This window comes from Bemisia tabaci, chromosome 6, assembly GCF_918797505.1.
Source record: "Bemisia tabaci chromosome 6, PGI_BMITA_v3".
NCBI lineage: Eukaryota > Metazoa > Arthropoda > Insecta > Hemiptera > Aleyrodidae > Bemisia > Bemisia tabaci.
Window position 1 is genome coordinate 47,572,325 of NC_092798.1, and position 17,821 is coordinate 47,590,145.

General features: G+C 39.0%; 1 protein-coding gene across 4 annotated transcripts in view; it reads right to left on the minus strand.

The window, feature by feature from the left end:
* Positions 1 to 2,530: 2,530 nt before the first annotated feature.
* The window catches only part of LOC109031373 (proton-coupled amino acid transporter-like protein acs), a 45,294-nt gene continuing 30,003 nt past the window's right edge, over positions 2,531 to 17,821 (minus strand). For all 4 annotated transcript variants that reach the window (XM_019042854.2, XM_019042852.2, XM_019042855.2 and 1 more), the window contains exons 7-10: positions 16,426 to 16,698; positions 14,998 to 15,173; positions 9,969 to 10,141; positions 2,531 to 7,337 (exon numbers count right to left, since the gene is read on the minus strand). In XM_019042854.2, the coding sequence (XP_018898399.1) occupies positions 7,096 to 7,337; positions 9,969 to 10,141; positions 14,998 to 15,173; positions 16,426 to 16,698 (864 nt within the window). In that variant the 3' untranslated portion in view covers positions 2,531 to 7,095. The remainder of the gene's footprint in view (positions 7,338 to 9,968; positions 10,142 to 14,997; positions 15,174 to 16,425; positions 16,699 to 17,821) is intronic.

The window sequence follows — 17,821 nt, forward strand, 5'->3', positions numbered from 1 at the left end:
GCGCCTTGTCTTCCAAGCCTCTCATATAATACCTGGGTTCAGTAATAATTTCAGAGAAAAGTTGGATAGCTTCACGCATCCTCGGGCGTTAGGTTTTACCCACATAAAGCTATAAACAGTGAAAAGGCAGGTAAGGAAATTATTCTTTTGATGCTCCGTGTGTGCGCAAACTATACTGCCATGCCCTTGAAATAGCTATTTTTAATCTATCTTCAATCATTCTAGTGACTGATAATAATTCTGATTTGCAATGTGTTCGTCCTGGCAATTAAGCGTTAATCAATAGCCTAGTATCATGCTTAAGTTGAGCGAGGATAGTGCGAGGAGAATATTGATGTCCCCCGAATTTATAGTCAATTTGTCATGTCTTGAAATGGTCGAATAAATTTTAAGAGGTTAGGATGTTTTTAAGAGGATTCGAATATCAGGATATACCATATTAATCGATTTTTATCATAAATCCAAACGGAGATTTGTCGATGATTTGCGATATGATGCTGCGAGTTGTGCTTTGCGATAAATTGATCGATCGGTCTTTTAAACCTATAAAAAAGAATCGATCATCGGCGTATACCTTAAAAATCGATTTTTTTTTCGTAGAATCAAATGGAAAAATATCAATTGTTGATTACTCGCTTCGCCACGACAATAGAGGATCGCACGAGACGTGCGAGTTGCAACCATTAGAATTGCAGGCGCTCTGTTAGGACAGTATTCATGTGAATCTGTCATGATAGCGCTGCTCTGTTTTTACATCAAACTGCCACATGCAATCATCTGCAAGAAGAACGATTTTATAATTAGACTACGCTCTGCAATAAGGAAGTCACTACCTCTGGCTCATTTGAAATGTGCAATTAGTTTTCCATGTGCAGAGAAGGTGCTTTTATGACTAAACCCAGAAGTAGTAGTTCCTCCGAATTGCAAGATGTAGTCCAATATCCCATCGCCCGTTGCTTTATCATCCAATACTGTAACTTAACTTTGAAATTTCCTTAAAAGCTCGCAAAATGAGAGAGAGACTATGATTATTGATTAACTAAATGGATTGAATTTTGTAAAAAGGAGCCGAGAGCATTGCAATGTTGCTATGATTGTGCAACTTACATTTTTCGCAATAAAATTACTGAAAAAAAATTATAAAGGTAATTTTCGTCTTGAATTTATAGTTAATTGGGAGTAAAGATAAAACTTGTTTAGATGATCAGTTCATATTTGCAAGGTAAAAAAGAGGCGCGAAATCTTACAATTAGCAACAATGGAATGCTCTTGGTTCTGTCTTGCAAAATGAAATCCAAATATCCTTCAAACAGTTGTAGAGATGTAAGCAATCGTTGTCTCAGGCTGCAATTGAGCACAAAGTTGAATCTTGAAATTTGGTAACTTTTTGTTTCCTCCATTGAATTGCATTCTAAAAAACGGATATTAGATGAACCTTAATGTGAACCCCTACCATGTTCATCGATTTTGTTACATACATTTTTATGGACTGGATTCAGCATTACCAACAATGGACCACTAGAAAGGGCGCAAAATTCGTCGCTTCTCTGATCTTTTCCTTCTTTTCGGTTTTACTTTCCACGTGAACCCTGCTGCACATATAAATCCATGCATTCTAGGTCTCATGCGGAAATTAAGATACTCCCTTAAGTCAGAGTTTGTAGTATGTGCGACGATTCACACTTCCCGCTCAGAAAAAAACTGAAGTCTATTCGAGCCATATCGAGCACTAAACTAATTTTCATATTCTTTTCGATGGAGGAAATTTCCTATTTTCGGATTTTTTTCTTTTTTCATTTTTTTTTTTGCAAGATTAGGGATGCATCATATCAAAAGAGGAAAAGAATGCGTGTGATACGATGTTTCGTTTACTCATTTGCCCAGCGCATAATTTTTTTTTTAATGACTGATATCTGACCCAACGTTGGAATAAGCACCCTATGATGGACCCACGTTTGATGGAAGAATTTTCCTACATTCGGATTTTTTTTTTTTTGCTTCTAACAGAATAGAGGTACCTGAGGAGGAGGAGGAGGAAGAGGAGGAGGAGGAGGAGGAGGAGGAGGAGGAGGAGGAGGAGGAGAAGGAGGAGGAGGAGGAGGATAAGTGTTACGCAATATTCCACTCATTTGCGGCAAATGATTTGCCCAACGCAGAAGTTCTTTCAAACGACTGATCTCAACTATTTTCGTCGAGGAAGAGGTTTTGATTTTCTATTTATAATGTAAACAAGTAGAATTAATATCTTAGGTACTTATGAGTAAAGTTTGAAAGCTTCGATATTTTCAACAAGTTTTTTGTGAAATTTTGATGAGCACACCGTCATTTTCGACGTCCAATTCTTACCGTGAGATTTGGTTTATTGAATGTCACTCATTGTCAGTAGAGGAAATCTGTATTGCTTTTTTTAAGAAAAAATGTTTCCTCAGTCCGCTTACAATAGATTTGACGCACCAACAAAAAAGAGATCAATATTTGGTACACCCTGATAAAAGATAGGATGGAATATTTGAATGAGTCACATACAAAATTTCCTAAAAGTACATTTTATTTTTCGTGGTTTTTTTATTTTAATAAAATTAACAAGTCACTAACAAATTCTTGTTTAATCTTCTTATAAAAATAACAAAATGTCATGTGCAACGATTTTTATCTCATTGAAAATAGGATAACAATTCATTTGAAAGCTTTGAGGTTGGTCACTCTTTCCTCCAAAATCTCAATCCTTTCCTGAGCGGCAATGAATGTAAATTAAAATACAAGACAAAAATAGGATGGAAAATAATACTATAGGATCACAGGATTTCATGGATAGCAATCTAAAAGCGACTCGCAGATGTAGTTTGTTTTCTTCCTTTGTGACTTAACTCTAACCTAACCCTTCAGTTAGTGGTATATATAAGTATTTTGGAAGCTTCTTATGTGTGCTTGAGTAGTGATAAAAAATTTGATGTTTAAACTTCAACTCCTTTGAATGGTCGCAGAAAGCTCCTTCAAGACGAAAAAAGAGCAATCTATTTTTTTGGCTTTTAATTAGGACTCTCAAGCTATTTGAGCTGTCCTGTCTTCTTCCAAGATCGAATAATTTCAAAATCCTCTTTTTGAGTTTTTCATACAATATATTCTTTCCTCATATTACCTAAGATCACTTTAAATTATTAGTTAGATTCAACGAAGTTTCAAACATTGGATCTTACATGACTTCGGAGTATATTCTATCAACTATAGACTATATTATGACTGGATATGACTCTTCTTCCGCAGCATGTAATTTTTCTTAAGAGTCATTTAGCGCCAAAGCCGACCAAACTAATATGATTTTCTAAGATTTTAAAGATACTTTAATACAATTGACGCAATACTGGAGGTTAAACTTAATAAATACATTATCTTATGCTAAGACAGATGGCAAAAGTAAATTTCTGAGATAATTTTCTACACCAAGGCATATAATTATTAACAATTGCCACAGAAGATATTTCTGTGGCTGACATTGAGTATTCAAAGTCCTTCATAGACTTAAACGTGAGCGAAATGCCTTTGGCAGAGCTTTAACGAAAAGGAAAAACAATTGAAAGGGGGCTTCTAAACATTTTACGGAGACGTAAACAATGTACATCACAGTCTAACCACTATAAATCACTGTCCATCCCAGAGGAGTGGCGTGCTTTACAATATATCGATTGATCTGTCATTTTAAACCTATGGAAAAAGATCGATAAACATGGTGTGACAACGAGCACCTCATTCGTCGATTCTTTACCTTAGCTTCAAGTAGGAAAATATAAATATTCGATCATTTACGCCTCGTCACTAGTCCATCGTCTTTCCAGAAATACTCTATTTTTAAGTCAAAGGATGTTCAATATCAAGTTATCAGTCGAGGCACATTCCTGCCTGCAAATGCCTTAAATTGCGCAGCAAACTGTGTGATATCGGAAGCGCTTTTTAAAGCGTAAAATGCACACTCATGTTTTTTATAGATACATTTTTTTTTGTTGAACTGCGCGTATATATAAAAGAATATGATTTCCCTCAATGTCTGTTGGCTTTTTGAATACCATAGGGCCTCTGAAAAGGTTGATCGAAAGTTTTTTACCAAAAATGATTGCTTCTGTGATAAACTGAATGGACTCCTTAATTACAGCGTCTATGTCAAAAGAAGAAAAAAGTATCAAAAGTACTCGATGAGAAAAAAAGACAAAAAATCGAAAATCTTAATGCGAATCAGTTGGGAGTGAAACCGTACGTGAAGAAAGTGATCAACTTTTTTCATGTTAAACTGAATGATCAGTAAACAATTCAGGAAAACTTTCATTGCCATTTTTATGAAACATCATACAATAAATACGATTGTAAAAAACAAAAAAAAAGTCATGGTTGGAATGAAGAAACTTCATGTTTCTTACAACTGTGCGTTTTTTTCTTGTAGATTTTTCAAGGTACCATCAAGTTGCAGGGAGCTCACCAAGTGATTTTTTCATCAGAGAAATCAGCCGTGCAAACTACTTTATTGTGATATAATCTTCCGTATAGACAATAAGTATAGGCTTTTTTTATCACTGAGCGCTTCCAACAAATCGAAAAAGATATTCCGAGTATATTGAAATCACATGAGCCTGAATTATTTTCAGAATGTATACAACCAAAATTTTTCGAACAGACATGTTTGGCATTGCATGATCCAGATCCATCGGTACAGTGGGTATTACTGATTAGCAATAAAGCTCATCGCAAGTTTGCTGTGATTAGACAAAGATGACACCCCTTACAATGATCTCAAACCCTCTTTTAATAAATATATTACAGAAAGTTATGGCCAGTCAGCATTTATCAAGTTAGACATCAATCAATCACCATGCGTAACGGTACTGGTTAAAACAGAGGCACAATATTTAAGGTAACAATATCCTTTGAAAAAATAAAATGGCTCAAACAAGTGAGTTGCACGGAAACTTTTCCGGAAAAACCAAGAAACCATAGTGTGAAAAAATACAGATTTTCACAAAAATGATTATCAAATTTGATACCATGCGCCAAAGTGCCGCATGAAGATAAAGTCTCTGTTTGATTCAGAAACCATTTATTTGAGAATGGACCACTAGACAAGGTACGAATTTCAGCATTCTGATACATGTTTCGTAACTAAAATTTCACGTAGAACACGATGCGCACAACGAAAATCACCGAAATTAACTCCTCACGAAGATATTTAATGTTTCTTGGTGCGTGAATTCAAACCACCCGCTCATGAAAACTCAATTCTCTACGTGATTCACACCGCGCGCTAAACATTATCATGACAGTCTCTACGATATAAAAATCTGGCAATCTCGATCTTGACGCTTGGCTCAGCCATAGCAAATTGCTAATAGTTTGAACAACACATGGTGGGAAATGAACATTGCTCGATTGAGAAGCTTGCTGAAACCATTGAAGTGCGTGATTTGACTCACGTAGAGCTTTGAGTTTCTTGTGAGCGGGCAGTTCAAATTCCTCGTAACCAATGTGAAATAAAAACGTTAATATCTTCCTTAGGAGTTGGTTTCAGTAATTTTCGTTGTGTGAATCGTGTTTAACGTGAAATTCTGGTTAAGAAACATGTATCAGATTGCTTAAATTCGTACCTTGTCTAGTGGTCCATTATCAAATAGGTAACAAGGCAATTAACAAGTTCAAAGTTGCATCAGTTATAGATCAAAGAAGTAATTTGGCTCTGATTGATTTCTTATTTTGTCTTATTCGGGCTTATTCATATATCTTTTGTTTCCTTTTTATTGAAAACGATTGTGTACGTTCAGTCACAACGCCACATTTTCCGTACGTCATTTTTTAGCTTTATTTTGACATTTTAATGTAGTTTTTTATAAAATATATTGCTATCGTGCAATTAAACCATTTTATTTTCTCCAGGGCACAATGTAAGAAAATATTCTGAAGTTTCAGCGTATAATGGCCAGATTTGGCACTAGCATAGTAACTTGTTTGGCACAATGGTAGCACAGATTGTCAACCAGATTCCATAACGACACGGAGAATAATTTTCTGTTGGATCAATAGAAATTCCAATTAATAACTTTGGGATGAGAATTCTCGTTGTATCAACAGGAAATTTCTTCGTATCATACGATATTTCTGTTATCTTAAAGACACGTCCTGTCACTAACTTCAAAGAGATTTCCGGTTGACTCAACAAGAAACTGACCACATTCAACGACGTAGGATCATTATTCGGGGGGCATGGAGGACACGGTGCATAAGTGGAGGTTTTGAAAAAAAGGTATTAACGATTTCAACTAAAACTAGTCTTATACAGTCGGTGAATAATACACTACTAAAATCCGATTTTGAAGCATCAAAAAGTGAATTTGTGCTTTCTTGCGACACAAGGCTCCACGTAATTTTGAAAATTGAAACACGCTTTTCTTGAAATAGCAAAAACTGCACCTATGCGCATCTCTTCCAAGTCCCTCATTTCTGGTTCATCCATAAAAGCACGTATCTTCATAGGAAAAACGGCTAAAGAGGCTCGTCTGATGTTCTTCAAGTGAGCCGGAAATAATAGTTCCATGTTGCAAAATGTAGTCCAATCATCGGTCAGTATTAATTATTAAATTGAAAAATCTTCTCCAGTGATAATGCTTTGTCATCAACTGGACTACATTTTGCAATTTGGAGCTATAAATTCTGGCCCGATTTAAAAACAACGTATGTGCCATTAGTTTCCCTGTGCACATAAGTGTTTCTCTGGAAGAGTCAGAATGTATAGTTCCAAATTGCAAAGTGCAGTCCAATTGACGTCTTGAGGTGAAAATACTGATCTGGCCACTACTTCCTACGGACTGAATTTTGCAATCAGGAACTACTATTTCTGACTCAATTTAGAAAGAGCACATGTGCCGTCATTCTCCTTACGCAGATAGGCGCTTTCATGGATAAGCCTGGAATTGTAGTTCCTAATTGCAAAATGCCGTCCGGCTCCTCGACGTTCTCTTGGACATTCACCCGATTGAGATGAGGAACGACGTTATTGGCTCGAGGCAGAAGCGTGCGGAGGAGGCGGCCTAATAGGGCGTCGGGCCGTCCGGGGACGCCTCACTGGAAGGACACGATGATATCGTTGACACTGATGGATGTGCCGATCACGAGGGCCAGGATCCCGATGACGACGAGGAAGACGTCTCGCCAGAGGACGTAGTTGAGAGTGCCCAACTGGTCCGGCCACAGGACGCACAGCTCGATGATGGCCGGGAATGCAATGCCCAGCGCCGACAGGCACAGCGCCCCAAACAGGGAGATGAACAGCTCCAGCCGCGGGATCAGCACGGCTAGCACGACTAAAAAAATAGATCAGAGAAATTATTATTTTCTATCCGTGTAGACTAATAGCTTAAGGTGATTCGATGGAGGCCATATTTTGTGTCAGAACGACATGCGATATAGCGCAACGATTGGTTCCATTTTTTCAGCTACTTGTAATTTTTTTCGAATTTTGAGGTCGCAATTCTGTTGTCACTTGCCGCTACTGCAGTTTCAACCGTTCAGGCCGTAGTTTAAGGGCGCTAAAGCCAGGGTGGTATTTCGCAAATGGATAGTTTTTGCAGAATAATTAAAAATTAAGGAGCAGGAGTAATTTAACTAAATAATAAAAGGAACTCAAATCTACCATATAATGCAAAAACATTTGGAAAATCTCCTCATGTAAATACAGAAGATTCGTAAACGCCTTCAATTGAAGCGTGATACCTCACGCGTTCCGGAGAGTTCAAATAGTTGTATCCCTGCGCCTTAATAAGGCGATGCAAGCTTAATATTGAAGTAGCGTCCCCGTTTGGTTTTTCGGCTTTCCTGTGCCGCTACTGCAGTATAGACCGTTAAGGCCGGAGTTTAAGAACTCTAAAGCCAGGATTGTAATTTTTCTGCTACAGATAAGGTATTTTCAGGAAAAGCACTGTAAAAGTACTTCATGTTTTCAAGGCAGTTTTTGAAGACGCAAGTTCTATGCGACCCAAGACTGCCGATATGGAAAGTTAGTAGTTTCGAAAACGCCTTCAATTGAGGCGTGATACCTCACGCGTTCCGGAGATTTCATATAGTTGTATCCCTGCACCTTAGCAAGGCGATGGAAGTTTAATACTGAAGCAGCGTTCCCGCTTGGTTTTTCGGTTTTCCTGTGCCACTACTGCAGTTTCGACCGTTAAGGTCGTAGTTTAAGGGCGCTAAAGCCAGGATTGCATTGTGCAAATGGATAATTTTTGCAGAATAATTAAAAATTAAGAAGCAGGAATAATTTAACTAAATAATAAAAGGAACTCAAATCAACAATATATTGCAAAACGATTTGGTAACAAAATACGTTTAAAAAGCTAAAATTAGAACCAAATCATGTCTGAGCAAAATTTCGATTTCACAATCAACTTTCGAGTTGATTGTGAAATTGACAGACATTCGAGGAAGTAATATACAAAAATTTAAAACATGAGGTTGCGCGCTTAACCGTGGAAGTAGCTCGGAAGATCAGTCATTCCCTTTCTTCCATGCTCTGAACGTTATGGGACCAGAAATTTCCGTTGTGTAAAGATAGTAAACTAGAAAACGCCTTCAATTGAAGCGTGATACCTCACGCGTTCCGGAGAGTTCAAATAGTTGTATCCCTGCGCCTTAGCAAGGCGATGGAAGCTTAATATTGAAGTAGCGTCCCCGCTCGGTTTTTCGGCTTTCCTGTGCCGTTGTCAGGAGACTAAAGAATTCACTTACCATTTTGTCAAAGAAATTCAACGTATTACATACGTGGTTTTTTCAGAGGAAAATTATCGCATTCGATACTGAAATCGAAACTACACTCAAATGCGATAGTTTTCCTCTGAAAAAAACCACGCCTTTATTTCGTTGAATTAGTTTTTTTCAAAATCGATAAGTGAATCTTTAATCTTTTGATAACAGAATTGCGATCTCAAAATTGTTTGAGAAAAATTACAAGTAGCTGAAAGAATGAAACCAATCGTTGCGATATAGCGCATGTCGTTCTGACACAAAATATGGCGTCCATTAAATCACCTTAATGACGCTTAAAATCTATTAAAATTTACACTGAAAAAAATTGGTAGAATTCACCATTCCTTCACACTGTGTGAAATACAGTGTGAAGGAATGGTATATTCTACCAATCTTTAAGTCGATTCTGCTGGAGAAATGGTTAACTGTACTAGCATATAGTAACGTTTACCTTTATTCTGGCAGAATGACTCTGAATTGACGTTGTGTGAAATACAGCGTGAAGGAATGGTAAATTCTCCCAATCTTTTTTTTTTCCAGTGTACATGGTTTCTCATGAGTAGCTTCTCTTTTGCTCTTTAAAGTCTAACAAACTGGGCTGCGGGCTGATTGTTGAAATTTTACTAGACAAAGCTATAGACAAAGAAGACAAAAGGGATCCTATTGGTGGAAGTGGGTGGTTGCAATGGACAAAGAAGGTAAAAAATAGACAAACTAACGGCAACCCGCGACATGCCCTCTAGTTAGTCCATCATTTTCACCCTTAGCCTGTAAAAACCACCTATTTCAACCAATAGGATTGCTGATTGTCCCCTATGTCTTCTGGGTCTATCGCTTAGTCTATCTTTTTAGACTCTCAAATTGTCAGCTGGGCTGAACACCCTGCATTGTGAAAAATGGATATACTTCCAAGTTTCAATGTTACTTGTACTGTTCTGTCTCAAGAATAAAACACCAGAGTAAACTAAGTGACGTTCCAATTTGATCATGGTAAAATCAGGCCAGTTAATTGTGATTTTGCAATGAAGAGTCTTTTTATGATAATGTCACTTGACTGCATCACGGTGAATGAATGATACCTTAATATTTTTAGCAGTGATATTCTAAGTATCCGCACAATGGCAAACGTCTATGCATCATATAACACAATTTGGAAAAATAATGCTGGATGCGAGATGTTAAGATTCACTCACATGTTATGAGTACAACTGCCGTCCTGAGAATGTACTCGATCAACATTTTATTTTTATGGCTATGATACTGCTTCATGTATGTTCTCCAGATGATGTCGACCGGAACATATGCTTGAAGGGCGTATGTTATAAATATGGCCACTGCAAAAATCAATTTCACAGATTGTGCAAGCCTGAAGTGAAGACAAAAATCGATACAATAAGTAAATTGATGTTTACAGAAACTGAAATTTTAAATTAAAAAACACTTCTAAAAAACATAATGAGGGCTAAAGAACAATACCGCCTAGCTAAAAATTTTGGCAAAATGAGTTAGGAACTGTGCTACATTCTGAGGGACACAAGCTAAATGAGTTTCATCGGTGCGGTAGCACTTTCAACCCTTTGTGCCACTATTCGTGATTCGATGCTATCTGCGTTGCATATACAATGAATTGAAGGCGATCGGGTAACTCTTGTATAAACTTAGCCGTAAGTTGATGTTTTTAGTTTTTGCCAATTCCGCACGAGAGCGCTACATTGACGCTATAATCTATACTAATAAAGCAGACTTCACGTTGATTGACTCACTCACTGACTGACTCACTCACTCACGTATCAGCGGATCTCGTGAACGGGAGGCCGTGTGACCCTGAGATTCCGCACTGGGATCCCTCTCTACCCCGAGGCGCCGGATAAGGGAGGATTTCGCGATCCGCCCGCCGGTTCGCGGGATATCGCGGTCCGCGTGTGTCGATTTTCCCGTAAGGACAACGGGTGCGAGAGAGAGTGCGAGCGAGATGGAGCGATTTCCGCGGCTCGCGCTGGAAGACAGCTGATAAATTTTACGTACGTTCTTCTGGTACGCGCAACGGGTGCGAGGAAGATGGAAGGAGTTCGGCGTCCAACGAGTGCGAGGAGGATGGAACGAGTTCGGCGTCGCGCTGTTGGAAACGCCGCGCCATGATTTTTGCGAGCTCCGACTCGTGCATCCGTTGCCGGGCTACTCTCTCAGGGATGTGAAAATCTGGAAAATCTGTCTATGCATCGGCATAGAATAAAGAGACTGACGTAGTCTCTTCATTCTATGACATTGGCTCGCGATTTTCGCGATTGGTTCGCGCATTGGTTCGAGTTTTCTTCCGTTTTTTGCAAGATTAGTGAAAAATGTGCTCCGCGGAACCTTTCGTTTCGTTTTTTTTTTTTTTTTTTTTTTTTTTTGAAAAAATTTACCTGCTCAAGTTCGAAAGTAAAAAAATTGTTGTGATTTAGTCTTCACGTCGCCTGGGGTTACTTTTTGTTACTTTTATCTTCTGTTTTGAAATGATTAAGGCAAATTCTCGGGAAATTTTGAGAGAATCTGTTGCTTGGCTTCAAAAATAAAATAAATAAATCAAAATGGAACATAAAGACGGTGTGCAACGCTTCAATCGGAGGAGAAGCGGGGGTTTCGCGCGCATTTCATCAATATTTGACTCCGATCGTGGAGGGCGCTCTTGATACAACTATTTCACCACGGAAGATGTCCAAATTGCCGCTTGCTAGATTGAAGGCGTTCTATACTGTGATGACGGCTCGGTCACACTGCGCAGTGCGCCTGCAGACGCGGTGCTGACAGCGGAGCAAAACTAGAACATCGCTTCGACATTCTTCACCTGCTTTCTGTTTCTATCATAGTTTAACCAAAACACATGAGTCTTACTTGCAAAATTTTAAATCATCGCTAATGCTCTTTTTTTTTTTTTTTTTTTTTTTATTTCAAAACATTAAATCTTATATAGGGAAACCGATGGTTACATCCCATATGGTTCTCGTGAAATTAAGATTGGATTCTTCCAATTCGTCACTTTTAACAAGCAGAATTGAAGCGAGCAACTATTTGAACTCCGGAGTGGGTATGTGGTATCATACAAAATTGAAGGAAAATCATACGTTTTCGCCCATCTCAAGTAACAGATGTTTATGAGTTTCATGCGCACATTTACGTAATCTTAATTGAGTCAGAGATTCGCGTGTATGCCACGATATTGATGTGAATAACGCGCAATTGTAATGATCTTAAAAATTCGCTAGGAACACGACGTATTTGCCGTGATACCGTGGTGATTATCGTGTAATTTCTAATTTGTTTTACAAAATCCCAGGAAAAATCAAGTTTTCTCCGCGATGTAGATGACAAACCCGCCATTGCTGTGAATTAAACGAAACCGCTGGTTAAATCCCGTAATTATTTCGCGGCTGAAACTCACCAGCTAACTTCAATTAAACATTGAACTGACAAAAGTAACAAATCTTTATGAAAATAACCAACTTTTGATTGGGAATTTTTGATTATTATAATTATCATGTGAGCTTATTGCAGAACAGACCAAAATAGCAGCATACTACTAATATCAACTTTTTAATCAAACCAGTGCGTCTCGCCAATTTTGAAATAGTAGATAATAATTCAGAAACACAATTAGTAACTGATCACTAATCACAGTGATTGCTGATGGTGGGGTTTTCCTGTGCGTAGCACGGGTTTCCTGCTAGTCTATACTAATAAAGCAGACTTCACGTTGATTGACTCACTCACTGACTGACTGACTGACTGACTCACGTATCAGCGGATCTCGTGAACGGGAGGCCGTGTGACCCTGAGATTCCGCACTGGGATCCCTCTCTACCCCGAGGCGCCGGATAAGGGAGGATTTCGCGATCCGCCCGCCGGTTCGCGGGATATCGCGGTCCGCGCGGGTCGATTTTCCCGTAAGGACAACGGGTGCGAGAGAGAGTGCGAGCGAGATGGAGCGATTTCCGCGGCTCGCGCTCGAAGACAGCTGATAAATTTTACGTGTGTTCTTCTGGTGCGCGCAACGGGTGCGAGGAAGATGGAAGGAGTTCGGCGTCCAACGAGTGCGAGGAAGATGGAACGAGTTCTGCGTCGCGCTGTTGGAAACGCCGCGCCATGATTTTTGCGAGCTCCGACTCGTGCCTCCGTTGCCGGGCTACCCTCTCAGAGATGTGAAAATCTGGAAAATCTGTCTGTTCATTGGCATAGAATAAAGAGACTGACGTAGTCTTTTTATTCTATGGCATTGGTCTCCTCTGCGCACATTGCCGCTTGCTAGATTGAAGGCGTTCTATACTGTGCTGACGGCTCGGTCACACTGCGCCTGTAGTCGCGGTGCTGACAGCGACAGCGGAGCAAACAGAACATCGCTCCGACATTCTTCACCTGCTTGAAATGAAGCGAGAAACTATTTGAACTCCGGAGTGGGTATGTGGTATCATACAAAATTGAAGGAAAATCATACGTTTTCGCCCATCCCAAGCAACAGATGTTTATGAGTTTTATGCGCACATTTACGTAGTCTTAATTGAGTCAGAAATTCGCGTGTATGCCACGATATTGATGTGAATAACTCGCAATTAATTATAATGATCTTAGAAATTCGCTAGGAACACGACGTATTTGCCGTGATATCGTGTAATTTCTAATTTGTTTTACAAAATCCCTGGAAAAATCAAGTTTTCTCCGCGATGTAGATGACAAACCCGCCATTGCTGAGAATTAAACGAAACCGCTGGTTAAATCCCGTAATTTTCGCGGCTGAAACTCACCAGCTAACTTCAATTAAACATTGAACTGACAAAAGTATCAAATCTTTATGAAAATAACCAACTTTTGATTGGGTATTTTTGATTATTACAATTATCATATGAGCTTACTGAAGAACAGACCAAAATAGCAGCATACTACTAATTTCTACTTTTTTATCAAACCAGTGTGTCTCGCCAATTTTGAAATAGTAGACGATAATTCAGAAACACAATTAGTAACTGATCACTAATCACAGTGATTGCTGATGGTGGGGTTTTCCTGTGCGTAGCACGGGTTTCCTGCTAGTGTGAAAAAAAATGCAAATCCAAGCACAAAATTACTAAAATGCCAAAGTTTCTCCTATATCCTGTAAAATTGTCAGTCTGCAGTTATCCGGTATTGTTCCTTAGCCATCTATAAGAAAACACTGGGGGAAGCATGGTAATTCTAATTGCTTTAGTTTCTCTTATTAGGAGCGTAAATATGCCAACGATGTCACATCATTTGGCTAAACAAGCTCTTAATGGGTTTCGAAAATCGACCCTTTAAAAGCATCTTAATGTTAGAGGACACTTATTTGAACATCTATATAAAGGGCCCTTCGTTGATTTCATCGTATGTATCTGGTGGCTTTGCCGAGGCGATAGCGGAGCCCCCATTTCACGTGAGGCTTGATAAACAGGGAGGGATTTTGGCTTTATCCTGCAATGAGGAACTAATTTTTCGGGGTCATCCATAAAATCACCCATCTGCATTGGGAATCTACTGGCAAAAATGCTGTTTCTAAAACGAACCGAAAAAATGAATCGCTTATTGCAAAATTTAGTCCACATGAATAAGACTGATGTGCTAATATAAGGAAAAACATCGTTTGAACATTCAGGGCTTTGAAGTATTACAAACCCTAAATTTGCATCATAATAGAGAATTCGCAGGTGTCTGAAAGTTGATGAATTTCGTGTTTAAGTGGAAACTACGGAAAGATCTGAAGACGAGGATACCCTTGGTACATAAATTGATCAATTATTGGAAAAGATATGACAAAACGATCTAATCTGCTCAAATAAATGTGTTTAAATGGGAAATGCCGCCAGATGACGTCACTAGGCGGTGCATTTTCTCACTTTTAAATATATTTTTATACTTTTTCCCATATCAGAAAAAAATTATGAAAAATACTGTAAAATCAGCTCTTTAAGCACTTTCAGATGGAACAATAAAAAATTTGCACGCAAACTCTCCATTAGCGTATGTATCTCTCTGAATTTTTCATAGAATGCCATATTTTTTCGGGGAAAATATGGCACTCTCCAAATGTCCCTGCGACATTTGTTTAATTAGCTTGGCAACACAAGGTTATTTTATAATTTAACTACGTCCTCACATTCACAAAGCAACAATTTTTACAGTTTCTATCTTTGATAAAACCTCCCGTGCAAGCAAAAGGAAACAGAAGTGACGTACATTCCTTGGGGCAGATTCAAGGTGACACTTCCGGCAATGAGTTCTCCATACTTGACGTATCCAAGGAAACCCATAGCCACATACAGGAACACGATGATGACCATTCCTTTATTCAGGACACCTCCATAGCCACCGAAAGACGCAGGGGTCTTCATGTTGTTTTCCAATGCTAGCATCTAAGAAACATCATAAAATGAAGTCATATTTCAATATGTTGCCCGCATGATTCTCCTTCAAGTATTTAGATAGGCAATGTATACAACGGTAGACATAATTAAATGCTAGAATAGCATCCTGGATGTCAAAAATGTGTTTGGTAATCCATATATACTGCTTTAAGCTTCCCTTGCAGTGAACTTTACGTCCTTGGAATACAAACTTAGCCTATGGGTCGTAAAGAATCATTAGACAAATTTTGACATCCTTGATGCTTTAGCAGTGTTTAATTTTTTTTTTTTTTTTTTTTTTTTTTTTTTTTTTTTTAATACAGTATTTTCTCGCTATAACGACAACTCATCATAACGAAAATCTCTCTTTTGCGAAGGAAGGATTTTAGATGTAACAATGTGAAGAAATGGTGCTGGGTCCACACCATTTCGCGGGGAACACAAAGCTGAGAAGTTCCAAAAATTATAAATAGAGTCAAAATTAAATTTGTTTGAATTCTAATGCATATCAGTATGAGACTGAGGGGGGGGGGGGGTGTTCAACTCAGGCAGTTTGCATTGGAATATTTAGTTGGAGTCACGCCGAGAGAGCTATACCGGTTTGGGTCTTTTTAGACCTCATCAGCAGATCACACTCGGCAGTAAACCCAACTTAACACGCCGCAAAATCCAAGACTGCATATCTCTCCCCCCCCCCCCCCCCAGTTTCGTACTGGTACGCATTAGAGTTCAAAAACATTTAATTTTGACTCTAATTATAATTTTTGGAACTTCTTGGCTTTGTTTTCCACGTGAAATTGTGTGGACCCAGCACCATTTCTCCACCTTGTTACATACAGTTCGGGCCACTTCTTAGTGTGTGTGTGTGTGTTTTTTCATTTTTTAGATGTATAGACTCTTTGTTGCCCCTCATTTAAAAATAAATACCGTTCATTCCTATGAATCATCTGAAGGCAGAATGTTTTCCTCCAGGCAATGTTTTTTTTCAAACACTTTCACCGACGTTGAATGTCGTCAAAGGAGGTAGGAGATGAATATGAAAAATTAACACTGCCGATTGCGTTTTACGAGAGTTCACGCCAAATGAGTTTTTCGCACGATTGGACTGCGGCGGAAGATATGCCAGTTGATTCTTGCATTTTCTTCCCATGCTGAAAAAAAAATCTCAGACGGTCTTCGGTTACAGTCTAAAAGCGCGTGAACTCAGATGGCGTTAACTCCGAGAAATTTCAATCGAGACTTGTCGATAAATAAGACTCACCACACCAACAGCTTCGAGAGCAAAAAGCGTAGTCCCGACAAAAAGAGAGTAGTTTCGGGGCTCACCGACCAACGGCCTCGACGACACCGGTGGCAGATCTTGGAGGATGTAGTACAACGTTATCGCCAACCCGGCAAAGGTTATGAAGTTGGCAACTTGCGAGAAAGGCGCTAACATTTTCAAATTAGGAACATAATTGATGAGGATCAGAGGCAGGAGCAGGATGAGCATGTGCACGCGTAGATCGATCGGGTCCGCTAACTCGTCAGCTACCTAGAAACAAGAGATGATTAATGATTACGCCTGGATGGATACAACTGCTACTGCTTTTTGATTGCGCGTGTTGCGCGCGCAAAAAATGAAGGCGCTCTCAATGGATCAGTTGGATTACAGTTTGCGAAAAGGAACCAGGAGCATGCAATGTTGCTAAGATTGTGGAACTTATTTCACCTTGCGAATATAAACAGTTCATCTAAACAAATTGTATCTTAACTCCCAATAAAGTATGAATTCAAGACAAAAATTACCTTTGTAAATATAATTCTATTTATGTTTTCAGTAATTTTTTGCAAATAATTTAAGTTGCACAATCCTAGCAATATTGGAATGCTCTTGGCTCCTTTTTGTAAAATGCAATCCATTTAATGAAGGGAAAATTCAATTGTACTTGAAAAAAAAAGGCCCAGAGCATTCCAATGTAGCTAGGATTGTGCAAATTGCATTTTTCGCAATTGATTACTGGAAGAACGCAAAAAATTAGGTATCCAAAGGTAATTTTCGACTTGGATTTATAGTTGATAGCGGCAACAGATAAAATTTCTATCGACAATCAATTTATACATCCAAGGTAAAACAGATGAAAGGTCGACATCTTACAGAGCACAACATTCGTTAGTTATTTTCGGTCTCAATTCGGATATAATACTGGTCTAAACCTAGATCTGATAACCAATTTCGGCTCCTTCGTCGCCAGGTGGGCAGCCCCCGGGTCTGGACTTCTTGGTTGCCAGGGGAGCAGCCCCCCGGTCTTGGGCTTCTTGCTTGCCAGTTGAGTAATCCAGGAGGGTTGGGTGGTTATCCTCTCCAAAAAACATGCACCACATACCTGAAAGTCGTACCCTGTTGCCTGGGCCAATGATCAGCCTTCAAATAGCTGGCTATGCAAAACGTCTGTCTTGACGTACGAATAGTGGTATCACATTTTCCCATAAAGATTACGCAGTGGGTTGAAGGCGCTCTTTTGTGTCCTATGTATTCGGCCCTGTAGAAGGTTAGGTTGGGTAACCATAAATCGATTAAATCGAGCGCTAATTTTTAAAATTGCCCACATCACAGTATCGTGCGTTTTATGATTTTTTTTTCTGTAAGTCTTTTTTTCAAGAAAGAGCCTGAACGC